Source organism: Homalodisca vitripennis, chromosome 4, assembly GCF_021130785.1.
Source record: "Homalodisca vitripennis isolate AUS2020 chromosome 4, UT_GWSS_2.1, whole genome shotgun sequence".
Taxonomy (NCBI): Eukaryota; Metazoa; Arthropoda; class Insecta; order Hemiptera; family Cicadellidae; genus Homalodisca; species Homalodisca vitripennis.
Genome location: NC_060210.1, coordinates 134,857,434 through 134,873,935, shown reverse-complemented (window position 1 = coordinate 134,873,935; position 16,502 = coordinate 134,857,434). Strand labels below are relative to the sequence as shown.

At 32.4% G+C, this 16,502-nt stretch overlaps 1 protein-coding gene across 1 annotated transcript in view; it reads right to left on the bottom strand.

The window, feature by feature from the left end:
• Nucleotides 1-4,524, bottom strand: part of LOC124360222 (male-specific lethal 3 homolog) — a 29,615-nt gene extending 25,091 nt beyond the window's left edge. Inside the window, exons 1-2 of the mRNA XM_046813641.1 lie at nt 4,281-4,524; nt 515-583 (exon numbers count right to left, since the gene is read on the bottom strand). Of these exons, the coding sequence (XP_046669597.1) occupies nt 515-583; nt 4,281-4,382 (171 nt within the window). The 5' untranslated portion in view covers nt 4,383-4,524. The remainder of the gene's footprint in view (nt 1-514; nt 584-4,280) is intronic.
• Between the last annotated feature and the right edge of the window lie 11,978 nt (nt 4,525-16,502).

Here is a 16,502-nt window from a genome sequence, read left to right as displayed (position 1 = left end):
AATGAATATTGGTAAACTGATAGCACAATAGAGCAGGTACTTTAATCTAAATTTCAACTTACATTAATCAGTGTAGCCTTTTCCAAATTGTTCATTTTTCTTTAATAACAATACTTTGTTATTATTCATACAGTTTTTTAAACATGAATAAAGATTATTATTACTAAACTACTTATAACAATGATCAATTATTAATAATAGGAAATGTTTATAATATATTTCTCGATTGACCATATGTCGAACCCTAACTCTATCAGCTGAACTTGCTTCTTCTGAACTATTGTTTACAAACTGAATAAATAATATATGGACAACAAAATATGAATAAATAAATAGGCTATATTTATAAATTTTGCTACCAGTCATTTAAATTTTATTAACTAGAATTGAAATAAACTGACGATAATAATAAAACTACTTCCTGAAGTTTGATAGCAAAAACTATTACCAAACATAAAGAACATTTGTAACAGAAAACAAACTTGAAAAACTAGTAAAGAACAGCATAACGTACCTGGAAATGGATTAAGAATTCTACAAGTCTCTTCCCACTTTCATCCTTGCCAACAGTAATACTAAGAACCTGGAAAACAAGAGACAATAAATCCAGCTAGAATATTATGCAAACTAAAAACAATTATATTTGAAAAAAAATTGTTGTGTCTTTGTCAACACCACTATTTTAAAGAGACAGAAAAATTTCTAAAAACATTGTCTTTTACAGAATGCTGTAACAAACATATAAGTTAAACATTAATTTATAAAACTGTTATCAACATTTAAACATTTTTACATTTAGACAACTGATTGGTGAAATGAAAATAATGACAAACCTATATATAAAATTAAATTTATGAGTGTTTTCTATAGAGATCCCATAAGCACTTATAGTCAATAAAACAACCTTTAAACTTGCCATTTTAAACATTTCAAAAATAAAGTTGGTTATGAGATGCCCTTAAATAATTGATTTCATTAATAGTTACATTATTGAACCTTAATAATCAACACTGTAACTAAAGTATACATGTTTATTAGGGAAAATTAAATTATAATAAAAATTATAAAAATAAAAACAGATGTTTATTTTAATTTGTAAGTAGTGATTGTTACGATTATTTCAAGTTATTAATCAAGCTTTATTGTTAATATAACAATTAATGTTTGCAAATTAAGTTATTGATTGATCTTGAAGATGATAAAACAAATTTTAAATGGGTACATCAAATTGTTACTCATAATCCACCTAGAACCCAATAGGCTACCAAGTTTGTTGGATATTAATATTTTGGCTATTAGATTAAAATCAGATTATTATTAATTTTTCTGTACTTTATATGTGCACTGTGGTTGGCTGGAAAGGGAATCCAGTCCCCCCCTTCCATTCTTCTCTGACTCACTGCCTTAGTGTGAACCCAGTCACAGACGGGAAAGGTTGTGTTGTTTACCATTTTGATAGTGCTGGTTCCACTGTTTTCTTCTCACAAACCGTTCTTTGATCACCACCTTGGTTGGTTTGAACTGATTGTGTGTTGTGTTTAGTGTAGATTATGACTGTAGTGGAGGACACGATGTTGAAATTAAATACTTGTTTTCTGATGTAGAAGAATTCAATTCAAATTCAGACAGTTCTTATGATGACATTTTTGAACTTTGTATGAGAGTTGTTGGGGGAGAGGGGAGGTAAGTATTTTTAAAGTCAATATTAAAAGAAACTGATTAACAGGTGCCATTGGGGATAGGGGCTTAAAATCCACTGGAGTATTAAGTACGGACTGGACAAGAACCAGAACCAGTTAGTCTGAAATTAGTCCAGAAAATAATGCAATCAGTTCCAGTCAATAAGGTTTCTGGACATTTTCAATAAACTGTTTGGGTACACAGGCATCATTTTTAGGTGAGTAAAACCATTTGTATTTTTCCAAATTTTAGATTTACACATTGCATCATGCCCCACTGTGAATTTGTTAATATTTTCCTCATTAAAACTTGTGGTAAATTACATTATTTTTACATAGTCTTGGCAACATGCACAAAACCGGAGCCCACCTAAGAAATGTAGCATGGCCGAGTTGGCTACTAGGGTTAATTATTATAATACACTAACAACAAGAATAATATAGTACAATGTTTAATAACATAAATTTAAAAATAACAGTACAAAATTACATAACCAACAATGGCCTAGATGTATATATAAGAAAACGGTTACAATATTTATAGCTTTCCCAGGTAGCAGTGAGCAGAGCAACTGCTTGGAAAACTGTGAAATGGAGGAAAGGATTACCCCATGGATTACCCACATATACATCAAGAAATATCTTACACAATTCCCTCAAATTCATTGCCATCTTCATATTCTTAACAATTAATTACTTCTTGCTGTTTATCGTTTGGATACAATATTATTGTAACTAAGTTAATAAGTTGAATCACATGTAAAATTAAATAAATTGTAATATCAAATTATTCATTCCGATAAAAAAAAATGAAACCATTTGATAAAAACAACCGAATAACGAGTGTAGTAGGCCGCTTAAAGTCTTAATCCTTTTATAATTTCAAAGCTGATGACTTTTATTTAGTATTTTAGATACGTTGATAGTTCTATTATTCAATACACACATACATATATGTATATGTATATGTATATATATATATATATATATATATATATATATATATATATATATATATATATATATATATGAAGGAGGCTATCGATGATAATACTAAGTGATATAAATCTGGGTCCGCTTATTGATCTCTGCCCACAAAGAATAATATGGTTAGGTGAGTTTGTAATATTTTTCATTTTCATCAGCCTTTAGCAATTTATATTTTACTGATCAGTACTGTCTCGAGGAATGTTTTTCATTCATCGCCATCAGAGCAATGGCAGATGGTTGTAACACACCCTACTTTATTGATTTATGATTGCATTAATTTTGTTTTGATTAACTTAACAACAATTTGTTTTAAATTCCCAAATATAACTCCAGCAATATAAACTAAAATTAGTTAAAAATAGAGAAATTGAAGTTACACATTTATAAAAATTCAATTCATTACTAAGGTCCTAAATTATTTAATGCCTTAAAACTAGGAGGTTATATGATCGCATAGGCATTTTACTGTTTGCATGAAGTTCTCAAGTTTATTTTAGTATTAGCTTAATATTTAGGCTACTTTATGTTTTGTTATTACTATTTATTTACATTTTATTCCTGTAATTGATGTAAACAAAACATAATCTTGTGTGAAAAATAAAACATTTATTCTGGTATTGTGAACATTTGATTATAATATGCTGTAAAATACATTAAATGAGTTATTCAATTACTTCTGATATATCAATGGGTTGAAGGTTAATTATTTTATTTTTTTATAGGTAGGTTAACTGTAAAACACGTTTTGATAAGCATCTAATTCTGTATATATAAGTTATAACACAGGTTTTGTTGAAATAATACTGGAGAAGACTAAGCCCAACAGCAATATTGAGAAACATTTTATCACTAAGAAATAAAATATTTCTAAATTGTAAAAACAACAAACTAGAAATGTTGTACTTTTATTTTGTTTTACTGCTACCACTATCAGTATTCATTAACACAAACCACTAATACGCCACTGCATTACTGGAAGCCTGTTCAACTACTAAGTTTTGGGTTTTTCATAACTTAACTTATGCTCATTGTTTTTAATTTACTTTTTAGTAGTAATATCCATTTGAAAAATAACAAATAGGCAAGGCCTAATATAAAGTAGTTAAACTAAAGATTTGTTACACTTTGTCATTACACAGGACTCAACTTTCAAAATGTTAGGCTATTTGCTAAATTTAATTATTGCTTCTATGTTACCAATGTTAAGCCGAGGTTCTAAGATATATTTTGTATTATACAGCCTAGCCTACCTGTATATTTTATAAATATAAATATCGAAGATATTTTTCCCCAGGCCTACTGTATAAGATTATGTTATCATATCTACTTTTTTATTAATTTTTTTAAATGACCTATAGCTTGCCGAGTGACAACAGGCTATATAATTTTCAGACTGCCAGATCTAGGGGTCAACAAGAATGACAACTACAAAATAGGCTTCTAATACCTAAGTTAAAACCAAGTTAGGGCTTGCTTACTATGTTGCTCCTACAATTTCCTTATACCAAAAACTTTAGTTCAGGTATATTTAGCTGCAAATAGTACAGCAGAAAAAAAGTGATTAGACGTAGTAAAATTCAAATGTAATAATTCCTATTGCAATTTACGAACCTTAGAATTATATAAAACTTTAGTTTTAGCAGGATCTGGCTCGTAGCATAAAACCTTTTCTCCTTCTGAAAACTTTAACTTCACACCGCGCGTGGAGACCATTCTCCATTCCAAATAAAATATTAACACAATTCAAATTGTGTGTTAAAATTTTAAAGTTAGGCTTGTTGTGGAATACACTTCACACCATCAATGACTACAGCAGTGTATAAAAATAAATAAGTCAATACAAACAAAAAGAGCTAACCTCCAAACACAATCCACTTACTATTATTGCCAACCGTTAATATGCAACAACAAAAAATACAGCAGTCTCTGCTTCAGCTCTACACCGCCTCATAAAACTACCTTGAAATTTTACTAGTTCCAGCTTAAAAGGCGAGAAAGTAATTATTAATTGAATTGAATTGAATTGAATGAAAAGGGAATCGGCCTCTCTTAAAAAAATCAACAAAATTGAATACAATAATTGACTACGGTATATTCAAATACACTTTTGAATTCGTTGAAACAAGTCCAGCAAACATACTACTTACAATATTGTCTTATTTCTACCTGCAATCTATTGTTTTTGTTTGTTTCACACGTTTTTCAGTTATTAGCGGAAATTTATACTAACGTACACATTACAATATATTAGTTTAACGATTTGAGATAAACTGATGTTCTTGTGTGTGATTAAGATGCTTTGTGCATTGTGCAATATAGGTACCTCCCATAAGGTCAAATGCATGGAGACATTTTGAGACACTAGATACAGATTTCATAGATTGCAAGATCTGTACAGGACTTTAAATGCCAGAAAATACTAGCTATCAATATGAAAATGCATATAAAACGAAACCACCTACATGCCTTGTTGGAACCGGAAATCAACTTTAATAATATTGCATTATGTCAATAACCCTTTATATAGACCATGCACTAAAAGAGAACAGAAAACAACTATGTAGCATCATCAAGTTCTATTGCATATACAAAAGAAATCGTTTAATGTGGAAATAGTAAGAAAAAATCTCGGGAAATAAAATCATTAACTAAACCAGGAACTTTCACTGATGCTGAACGTAAGTCGATCGACCGAAGTTTAGTTAAAATGATTGGAGATCTCCAACCGTTATTAGTACCTAGTTGAAAATCAGGAGTTCGTAGAGTATTTTCGAAAACTGTGACCTCTGTACAACGTATCTTCTAGCAAGATTTTTAACTGATAGTTTAATTTAAGTGTAAAAAATCGATCAGCGAAATCACTGTTAAAATAAGGCATTTGCTCAACTTCCTGATATCACAATTCACGTAAAAGTCTACATATGCTAGAAGATAATAAATTATTTCAGTGAACTGCCATTATATCCATGATGATATAAAACAGAACTATGTATTAAAGATGAGTGACCTTTTTTGAAGCCATACAGGAATAAATATTTTAGTTCACTGTATGGCGTATTTGAAGAATGGAAGATCAACGAAAATGTTGCGCCTGTTATTACTAATATTAGCTCAAACGTTAAAGCATTCACTGGCCAGCTCACAAGAATACATGACCCTTGTGCCGCAGCTACGTCGAAAATTTGTGACTTACGCAATTGAGAACAATTTAACTAATGTTAAAACTCTAACTCTATAGTTACTTATTCCAACGAGTAACCCAGCGAGTGGTAAACCGAGGATAACTAGTCAATAATAAAATAATGCAAATGGCACAACTAAAAGAAATACACGATTTATACGATGAAACTTGTCATCGGTGTAAATGGTTTAAAGACTTTACAAATGATAGCATTTTTATGTGTGACATGTAGCCGAAATCGCCATAAGTTCTAGATGCGTTCGAAGGCAAGGGTTTTAAGTGATTTCTCAAAAGTGTTAATCATTTGAGGTGGAAAAACGCATTCACGTTTAAGTGTTATCAGGTGAGAAACGCTCCTAAACGTCCATGTGCATGCCTTTGTTAAGAAGTATATGTATTATGGCATCACAAATTTGCCTACAGAGATTAGGCTGGACACAATCTTTAAGAAACAAAATACAAGTTGCTTAAAGTTATATCGAGACGTTTCGGTTGCAGGAAACATTTAACACTACAGCTAAATCAACATTTAACGAACCAAGGTTCTTGAAAACTTCTTTCTGCGTGTTAGATAACTCAACATTAGAAATAAAACAGTATACGCAACAGATGCAAAAGGAACAGTGAAAATAATTGCGATCAACCAATCGAAACATCGGCATAAAGTGAAAAGGCTTAAAACAACACGAATTAAAACAATGAATACATTAACCAATAATTGTATTATCTAAGACTACAACTTTTATTTTGAAATATTTTAACTCTCATGCTATATTCGAATCTCACATTACTACGTGGAATTTGCACCCAAAGACTCTTTTCTACTTTGAACTGTCTTGTGTTCAGACTGATGAGACTGCAGGGAAAACTGAAGAACACATAATTTACTGGACATGTCATCGAGGCAGTGAGATGCGAAAATACTGCTCTGAGCTCTCTAGCAGTCACTACAAACACTTTCCTTTGTTAATGTTGGGAATTTATATTTAATACCTATCCATTGTTGTATACAAGTTGCAAATATAAAAAAAAAAATTTGTACTTTTACAGACAGGCAAAATATATTGTAGAACATTATCAGTTATTTCCTTTCAACTGAACACGACAAACCTTCTAGATAGATTAGTTTACAGAACAATATCCACCCTTGTGGATAGATCTAGGAGATCGGCTTAAATTAAATGGTATTTACTTATAACATATTTTAAGTGAAAGTTTTGTATGAAACAAAATAGAGGTTTTCTTGTTGATCGGCCTTACCTATTGTTTATGGTAGGTTCTATGAATTAAAGTTCTACCTCACACTACCACATTAATTCATACTAGACAGAGATTACTATTTTAGTTAAAATTTAAAAATTACCTGGCCAAAATAGGATTTAAACTAAAATATCTGCGGGTGATAAACAGAGAAGATACCACAAACATCAAACCAATCAAGATTAAAAAGATACGTATAAAATCAAGCTAGTTTTTTTACATTCTCACAATAATATTATAATTACTACTAAAATTAAATAAATAAATCATTACAACACATTAGACAGCTGACTTAATATCTAATCTAATATGGTTTAATCCTTTTTCTCTCCCCTGACTAGTACCATTGGACATCACTAATGTATGTGTCAGATCGATATTGTTTAGCCTCTGTTTGTCCTCACAGCTCTCATTTTCAGTAATGCTATACATGTCAGTATTCCTCTCCCACTCCTAATAAAATAACCCATGATTCCCCTAAGCTTGGATTTAAATGTGTAAACACGTACAAGTACTAGCTGAAGACATGGTTTTTAAACTTTGTGATAAAACAAATGTAAGTTTCTTATTTAATTTACCAACAACTTTGATAGTATATTAATTTATAAATGTATTTTCTTTCTTCTCTTATGTTTTTAAATTCCAAAATGAATATATCATATTTCATAAACATAATTTTTAAGAGTATATTTTAATAGGAATAATCTTCATTTAAACCTATTTTCACTTTCTATAGCATATTGCAACCACTGTAGCACACATACATATATCTTTATACTCTACCATTTTATCGATTATTTGAATCGACTTTTTTGAATAAAATTGCCATTTTAATCAGAAACTTAAGCATAATCATATACATAAATTATTTAAAATTGCTTTTAGAGAATTTCTCACGCTAAGATATCATAACAATCGCAAGAGTGGGGGTTACACACTTTATATGTTGCAAAACTCAGAAATCACCTTTATAAATCTAACATTTTTAGAATAGTAAATTGCTGACTTAAATGCGACATTAAAACGTTTATTATTGCAGACTTAATAACTAATACAATATAGTTTCATTATAACCATGAACTGAAGTAATTACATTTTTCTATTATTTTATAAAAGAAAACTCACAATTCTCCATTAATTTTTATATTTTAACACGAGGCATCAAAGATGCCATCATCAAGTGATGAAAATACATTACCAATAAGAAGAGCTCCTCCTCCTTCAATGAAGTAATTACAGCTTCATATTTTTAACAACAATACATTTAATGATTAATACCGGTTACGTATAATGTTCAACAAATAATTTATTAATGTGAATGGGAAGTATGGCAATCCATCATAATTTTGTATCCCTTTCAACAGATTTCAATGGATTAATCAAGCACCAGAAAACACGAAGGGCGTCTATCTAAGACCACGCCAGTGCCTAAGTTTATACAAGAACATTTTAGACGACTTCGCCGCTCTTTTCTATACAACTTTTTAGTAAAAATGGAAGTTTACGTACAATGTTTTAAATAAAATACACAATTTAATATACTATCTATAACATTCTCGATGTCAACACTTATACCTCACAAAAAGGACAAAAATAATGCAGGTGACTAAGTTTTCATGCCCTAATTCAAAGCGTATTAACAAAATTAAAATTTATTTATAATTCGCTTTAAAATATTACCAATATTGGTGACAGAGTAGTATCTTTTACCAAATCTTGATTTATGCCAACAGTTTTGGTTTTCTCGACAATTTACATTTTGGGTTTGAGTTAAGCCTTAATAGCGCAATAATAATATTAACATTGGAAACGTTTTTATTTATTTACCATAGATAGTAAATTAATCTTAAAGTTTTAGTTAATTAATTCTGCATTCAATTTTCCCTGCTAATCCTTAAATATAGTAGTAGAATTAATATTTGTATAATATGTCATGTTCTTATTAAAAATTCAGAAACTGTGCACAATAATCTCGTTTTCAAAATGTTATATTACACTTAGAATTATTGTAACACTGAAATTACATAGACCTTTAGGGGTTTTTTCTAGGGTGGCCTAGCAACAACGACAACAAGTACAACAACAACAACAACAACAACAATAATAATAATAATAATAATAATAATAATAATAATAATAAATGATTGAAAATGTTAAGACTGGTTTACTATTTTAATCTTCTATGCATAATTCCTTCTTAGAACATGGCAGATAGAAATTGGTCCTCAGTTTTTAGATTGTACTACACATTTTAATCCTACATACCTCATTAGAATATGCCCTTGTTATATTGAGGTAAATTATACTATCGTCCCCACTGCAATATGATACTGTTGTTATGGTCTGCATGTAATTTAGTTTGTGAACTAACATAATTAAGTTTCTATTAATGTAAAACACGTCACTGAGTTCATAAAAACTGTTGTTAGTATCCAATTTGCCATCTAGCCGCATTGGCAATCTTTATACCTTTCAAATACAATTAACATTCTTTCACGTCACTTTCCACAATAATTATTCACTCTGTCAAATGTACTGCTTTCCTTGTTTGTACCTGGCAAGGCAATTATATTGTTGTTTTATATTTGCAGATCACAAACTTAATTACAAGGAAACGGCCACTATTATACATTTTTTACTGTCAATAGTAAATTATCGATTATACATTCCTTCTTATTTTCTCTCATTTTAGTCAAAGCTATCTGTTTTGTAGGATTTATGATACAAGGAATAATTACATTTTTCTTGCACCATCAAACCCAAAAGACTGGGTGTTTAGTCTTAAATTAGGGCAAGTACCATGTTACTTTTAAAAACGGGAAATCAAGCAAATTTGATAAAAGTATCCTGAGACAATATATTAATCCTTTAAAAGTACATCCTGTCTTTTATTTTAATGTTCACTTATTCCTTATGGTTTTTTATCTTTGGAATTTTTATTAATTGTATTTAACACTTATGTTTGAAAATTCACAGATGGGAAACCTGAAAACAGAACTTTTATTACGAAATAGCTTTCCATTATTTTATTGTACGAGTTGATTCAAAATATCATTCGCGCGTACAGTGACTGACTCATCGAAAACCTTTTTACCTCGCTATGTGTGTTTACTAAAAATCTTTGATTATATTATATCGAACGTTAAAGCTAAAATCGAGATAAATGGTGTCAACTTGTTCTCTTTTGTTTAGTGGTTATTATTAGTAATATATTTAATAAACCAATATGAGAAAACATACAAAGGCTTAACACGTGTTTATTTATATAATTTATATTTTTAAAAACAATATCTTTAATAATCGGATAAAATCACAAACGTGCACAACGAAGCTATACGAAGAACGCGGTCCTAGTTTTGTAGCCTGCCAGTGAAGGCATAAAATCAGTTCCAGATCCTAGTTGTTGAGGTTATGACTGCATGCTGTCTGTCCTTGAACTGTGCACGTTTTCTGTGTTAAGTGTTAATAATTATTTTAAATGTAAATTTATGTTTTGCTGTTTTTTGGTGAGTGGTTATTTATGTGATTTTCTCACTCTACTTTGGTGGTGGTTTCAATACTTAGTATATAAGCAACTTTCAATTTTAGTAATAGCTGGTTTGGGGCCCGTCTCAACGGGTCCAACCATAATGGTTGGAGGAAAATCTGATCAGGAATTACAGATTGCTGTACACAGCATTATGGAGGTTAATGATAGTAATAAGGATGATCAGAATAATCCGAAAAAATAATAAACGTAAACATGACAGTGAGTCTGATGAATCTGGTAAAGATGATAATTTAGTCCCTAATAACAAAGATCAAACAAATCAGACCAAAATGTCAAAAAGACATTTGATCAGAGGTTATATAAAGCTTCTGCCACCGGACCTTTTGAGGTTATAGTTAGCTCTACTAACAGGACCAAAGGTTAATCCATTCACGGTGGGTAAGTTGCTTCAGAAAAAATGAGTCACTTATTGATTGTATTAATCGTAAGGGTAGAAATGTAGCTATATATTGTAAGAATTCTGAAGTCCGCAAATAAGCTGATAACCAATAACTCACTTCCAAACTACCATATCTTTATCCCCTCTTACAGAGTTCGGATAACAGGCGTTGTCTATGCAGAACCCGATATTGACCAAAATGAATTTGTTAACCATGCCTGCAGTACAGTACCTATCCTGGAAGCCTATCGCATTACCAAAAATTCAAAAGAGGGTCCATACAGGACTCATTTTGTTAAAATAATTTTTGAAGGCAATACATTACCAGAAAGAATTATACTAAATCATGTTATTGTACCTGTTGAAAAATATACTTTGCCAGTCAGACAGTGCTACAGGTGCTACTCGTACAATCATGTAGCCAGTTCTCCATGTCAAAACGAGAACTTGTGCGGAACATGTGGTAAAAAGGCACACGGTGACCACTGTGACAAAGACCCTAAATGTGTTAAACTGTGATGGTGACCATGTAAAGTTTCTCGAAAGATTGTCCAATGTTTAAACGTCAATTAGCAATTAGAATAGAATGTCAGAATATAATGAAGATTTTTTCACAGCTTCTCAATACTTCCCAAATCCAAAACAACCTTTCCACCAAAATCGGTACCATAAAAACCTATGCCTCAAAAGTCTCACCAGATGTAACTAGTTTAACAGAATTCCCTCATATGTTTGGCCAGACCACACCCTACTCCAGTAGGAAATTATTTTGACCCCTTAAGTTTATGCTCAAGTAAATGAGAGAATGTAGGGCAGTCCTCTATATTCAGGAAGCCAAGAGATAATTATAGGCCTAAATGGAAACAACACAACTAAGCAAAAAAATTGTACACAACACACCAAATCGCTGGACAAGGAACAAAAGTAACAAATTCTGATAAAAATGAGAGGTTAGGTCTCTCTATGACTTCAGAAAAACAAGTAGACAGTGTTAAACTAAAACAGTCACTTGAAGACTTTAAAGCAAAGGCTTATTTTGAAAATTGATGTTGGATGCATCAATAGCCAATCCTGACCCTCTAGAGATGATCAACATAGTACTAAGGAATATAAAGAGTATACTTTTAGACTTAAGTATTGGCACTACCGTAGACACCTCGCCCCCTGATGGAAGTACCGGCAGCTCCAATTAAAAATACTGCAATGGAATGTTCAGTCAATTCAAATCAAATGGGCTGAATTATCCTTTTTTTGTGTGTAAGTACAATATTAAGGTTATTGTCTTACAAGAAAACATGGCTAAAACCAAATGAAACAATATTGTTTAAAAATTTCTCTGCTGTGAGAAATGATAGGTTTGATGGTTATGGTGGGTCTGCAATTTTAATCCACAAGTCGCTCACGTGGAGAGGTATTGACTGTGAAGCTGTTTTGGGTTTGGATGCTCAGGATCCAATTCAGTGTCTGGAGTCACGATCCGGGGCCTTTCAAGGCCTCTTCACATATATAGCATTTATTGTTCTCCAAAAAAGGTAAGGACAGAGTTATGGAAGAACATTTTTTCCAATAAACAAGATTACTCTCTACTGTGTGGCGACTTTAATGGTAAGCATCCCTATTGGTCCGCTGACTTACGCCAAGACACAAGGGGCAGTCATATATACAATGCGTACAGTGACTCTCCACTCATACTTTTAAATGATAAGTCCTTCACCACCACTGGATCTCCTGGCAGAAGACCTTCAACTTTAGATCTTACTTTTGCCACTGTGCAATTAAAAGATAAAATAATGTCTTGGAAAGGTAATGACGGTGATTCAATGGGTAGTGATCACTACCCTATTATTTTAGAAATTAATGGTAACAAATTGTGCTCACAAACTGTTTTGGGGCTCAAAAAAGTCGGGTATAATAAGTTTTCACTCATAAAAACTTTAAAAAAGCCAATTGGGGTAAGTTTTCAGAAATAGCTGATAAGACTGCATCCAGTATACTCTCAAATAAGAAATTGATGATTATAAATATTAAGGATCTCAATAAGATATTAAAGGTAGCAATAGAAGACTCAGTCCCCAACTTCTGTCACCAAAATAAGGGAGATGGCAAGTTTTTTAACGCAAAATCTTGGTGGACACCGGACTGCTCTAAGGCAGTCGCTATAAGAAGAAGAAACTTCAAACTCTTCACAATGAAGATGACTCCCCTAGCATACAGGCAATACAGAACTACACACTATGAGGCCGTGGAGGTGATCCGTAAAGCAAAAAGACAAGCTTGGGTAAGTTTCTGTGAGAACATAGAAAATAAAAATAATACACAAATTTGGAGCACAATTAGAGGTATTAGAAGTGGAACCAAAGATACTTATAACAAGATTTTGCTCAATGATAAAAACTTAAGTTATAGCTTTTTAAAACTTACCACTCCAGACTATGTTCCTATGAAATCTGAAATCAATCAACCGATCTTTACAAAGGCTACAAACCAACTTCCATTGGAAGAAAAATTTAGTCTAGAGGAATTAGATATGGCGATAAAATCTAGAACTAAGCTAACAGCTCCTGGTTTGGACGGGGTAAGCTATTTAATCTTAAAAATGTTACCCTTTTCAGCTAAAACTCTACTGCTTAATGTTTTTTTAACAACATCTGGTCCGGAGCCGAGATTCCGATGCAATGGAAAACCATCAAGGAAATAGGCATTCTAAAACCAAACAAAGAAAAAGGTAAGGAAAGCTCATATAGACCCATCTCTCTAATGTCATGCATGATAAAAATCTTCAATTTAATGGTAAAACCACAGATTGGAATGGTTTATCATTAAAAACAAACTAATACCAGACTACCAATTTGCCTACCAAAAAAAGAGAGGTTGTAATGATTTCCTGTTAGCATTCATGGCTGATATTCATGTGAATTTAATGCAAAATAGGATTGCAGCTGCTGTCTCGCTGGACCTGAGCAGTGCCTATGATACGGTTTCTCTGCCCCGCTCTGGTGAGTAAGTTGTTTTGTCCTGGGTATTCCCCACAGATTTATAACTCATGTACATAAATGGTTAAGCTATAGACAATTGACTTTTGTCGGAAGCCAGCATACCCTCACCAGGTCTACTGTCAAAGGACTACCCCAAGGTTGTGTGCTCAGCCCAATCTTGTTCTCACTTTATATATCTGATGTGGGAATTCAGTTACCAAAAGAGATCCAACCCTTTTTATATGCAGATGATCTCACATTAGTCTGTAGTGGTACACGGTTTGACGGTGTTGATGCTCGGATGCGAGAAGCCCTGTCTAGTCTTACCCAGTACTGTCAACTGCTGTCCCTGGCAATCAATGTAAATAAGTGCAAAATAATAATCTTTAGCTGGAAGAGGCAGACAACAAACCCAAATTGACTGTAAATAATGTAAGTATCCCAGTTGGAGATTGCCTCAAAATTTTGGGTATCATTTTTGACAAAAAACTGAATTTTAAACACAACATGTAAGCTGTTTGGTGAGTAAAACTCTTAAGGACCTAGACATTCTTAAGTCACTGGCCTGCGGAAGGAATGGTGTTACACCCTCAGCTACTTTTAAAGGTATACTGCAGTATAATCAGAGCTAAACTAGATTATGGTGGCTTTTTGTTTGGGCATTTACCAAATAGTGTTTTGAATAAACTAGACATTATTCAAAAATCAGGCTCTCAGGTGCATATTGGGTGCTATGAAGTCAACCCCAATTTTAGCTCTTCAAATGGAAGCAGCAGTACCCAACTTGCAGACCAGAAGGAAAATGTTAACTGAAAGACTAGTTTTCAAAGTACTGTCTGAACCTAACCATCCAGTTTATGTAAATTTAAAGTATTTAAGTATGGCAGCAAAATCATCACGAATACTGGGCCAAGAAGACCACACCACTGTATATAAAATCAGTAAGTACTGTAGAAAGGATAGTAATCCAAAACCTGTGTCAAAGAAACTAGACTAATTGACAGTCTGGAGAAGCCAATTACTATGCTGGATTTAAACTTATGTTGCAGGGTAGATATTAATCGGATGGAAAATCCAAAATCCGAAATTCCTCCTGAAACACTCAAAAAATTATTTATAGAACAAATAAATGAGGAATTTTCAGACTACATAAAAATTTACACAGATGGATCGAGAAACGCAGAGGGTTTCTGGAGCAGCTGTATTATTACAAGGTAGGCCTAATCATCTTAGTTATAAATTCTGTTTACCCAAAAATAGCTTCCAGCTACACAGCCGAACTTTACGCCATAAAGAAAGCAATCGAGATAGCGAATCTTCAACCAGGTAACAAAGTACTAATTTGTTCTGACTCAAAAGCAGCCATCCATGCAGTCAAAACAGCCTGTAAACTTGATTATATTGATAACATTACATCCCAAATCGTGGAGGAGGTCCTTTCTTCAGAAAAGAAAATAAACACTTCAGTGGGTTCCTGGTCATGTGGGTATTACACCAAATGAAATAGTAGATAAGCTGGCGAAAGAGGCAATTCAGACAGGAAAAGTAATCAAAGATCTGGTCCTTCCGATGGGTGACTTTGTCAGCCATTTAAAATGTGAAATGACATCCTTATACAAAGCTGAAGTAGAACAAAGCAATAAAGCAAGATGGTATAGGGATGTGCAGCGGGACCTTCCTATGGTCCCAATGGTTTAAGAATGCTAAGATAGGAAGAAGTAAACTAGTCACAATAATTAGGCTAAGACTGGGTCATGCACAGGTAAATGAAACTTTATTCAGAATAAACTGCTACTTTACTGAAAAATGTCTCAAGTGTACATTGAATGTGAAAGAAAGTCTTCAGCACCTAATCTTTGAATGCCCAACATATGATAGCTTCAGAGAACCATTAATACAACATTTAAAGGAAAAGAAAGTAAGGCCACCATTCTATCTCAAAGAGCTGTTGGTAAGTTTTTGACTTAGGCGTATTGTTAGAAATAGTAAGGTACCTAAATAGTATAAATAGGTCAATTTGATAAAGGCAATTGGGTGTTACTAAACATTCAAGTATAGAACTCTTCCACACTATCTTGGAGTCATATTTGTTACCTACTCCAGGTTCTAACAATTTGTATTTATCTCCAGGGGTCTGAATCCTTTTCGGAGTAGAAAGTCGCCTGGAGGACCTCAGGCGTGAAGAAAGTCTGATCAGTGGGCCCCAACCATTTCCATTGATCCTGTAACCTAAAAGCCTTTCCTTTAGCTTGTCCCCCTCTGTGTGTAAATAACTGAACCACTACAGGAACAATTGATTGATAACAAAGTCAGGTTATAGGCAAATACTAACATTTATGTGGAATTGTAATTAACTTCCCCTTCCCATGAAAAGAAACAGTGTGAAAGTGAAATAAAAAAAAAAAAAAAAAATTAACACCTCACCACAAATCAGTTAAATGCAATACATACAGTGAAAAGTGAAATAAATAGTAAGGGTATTTCAAAA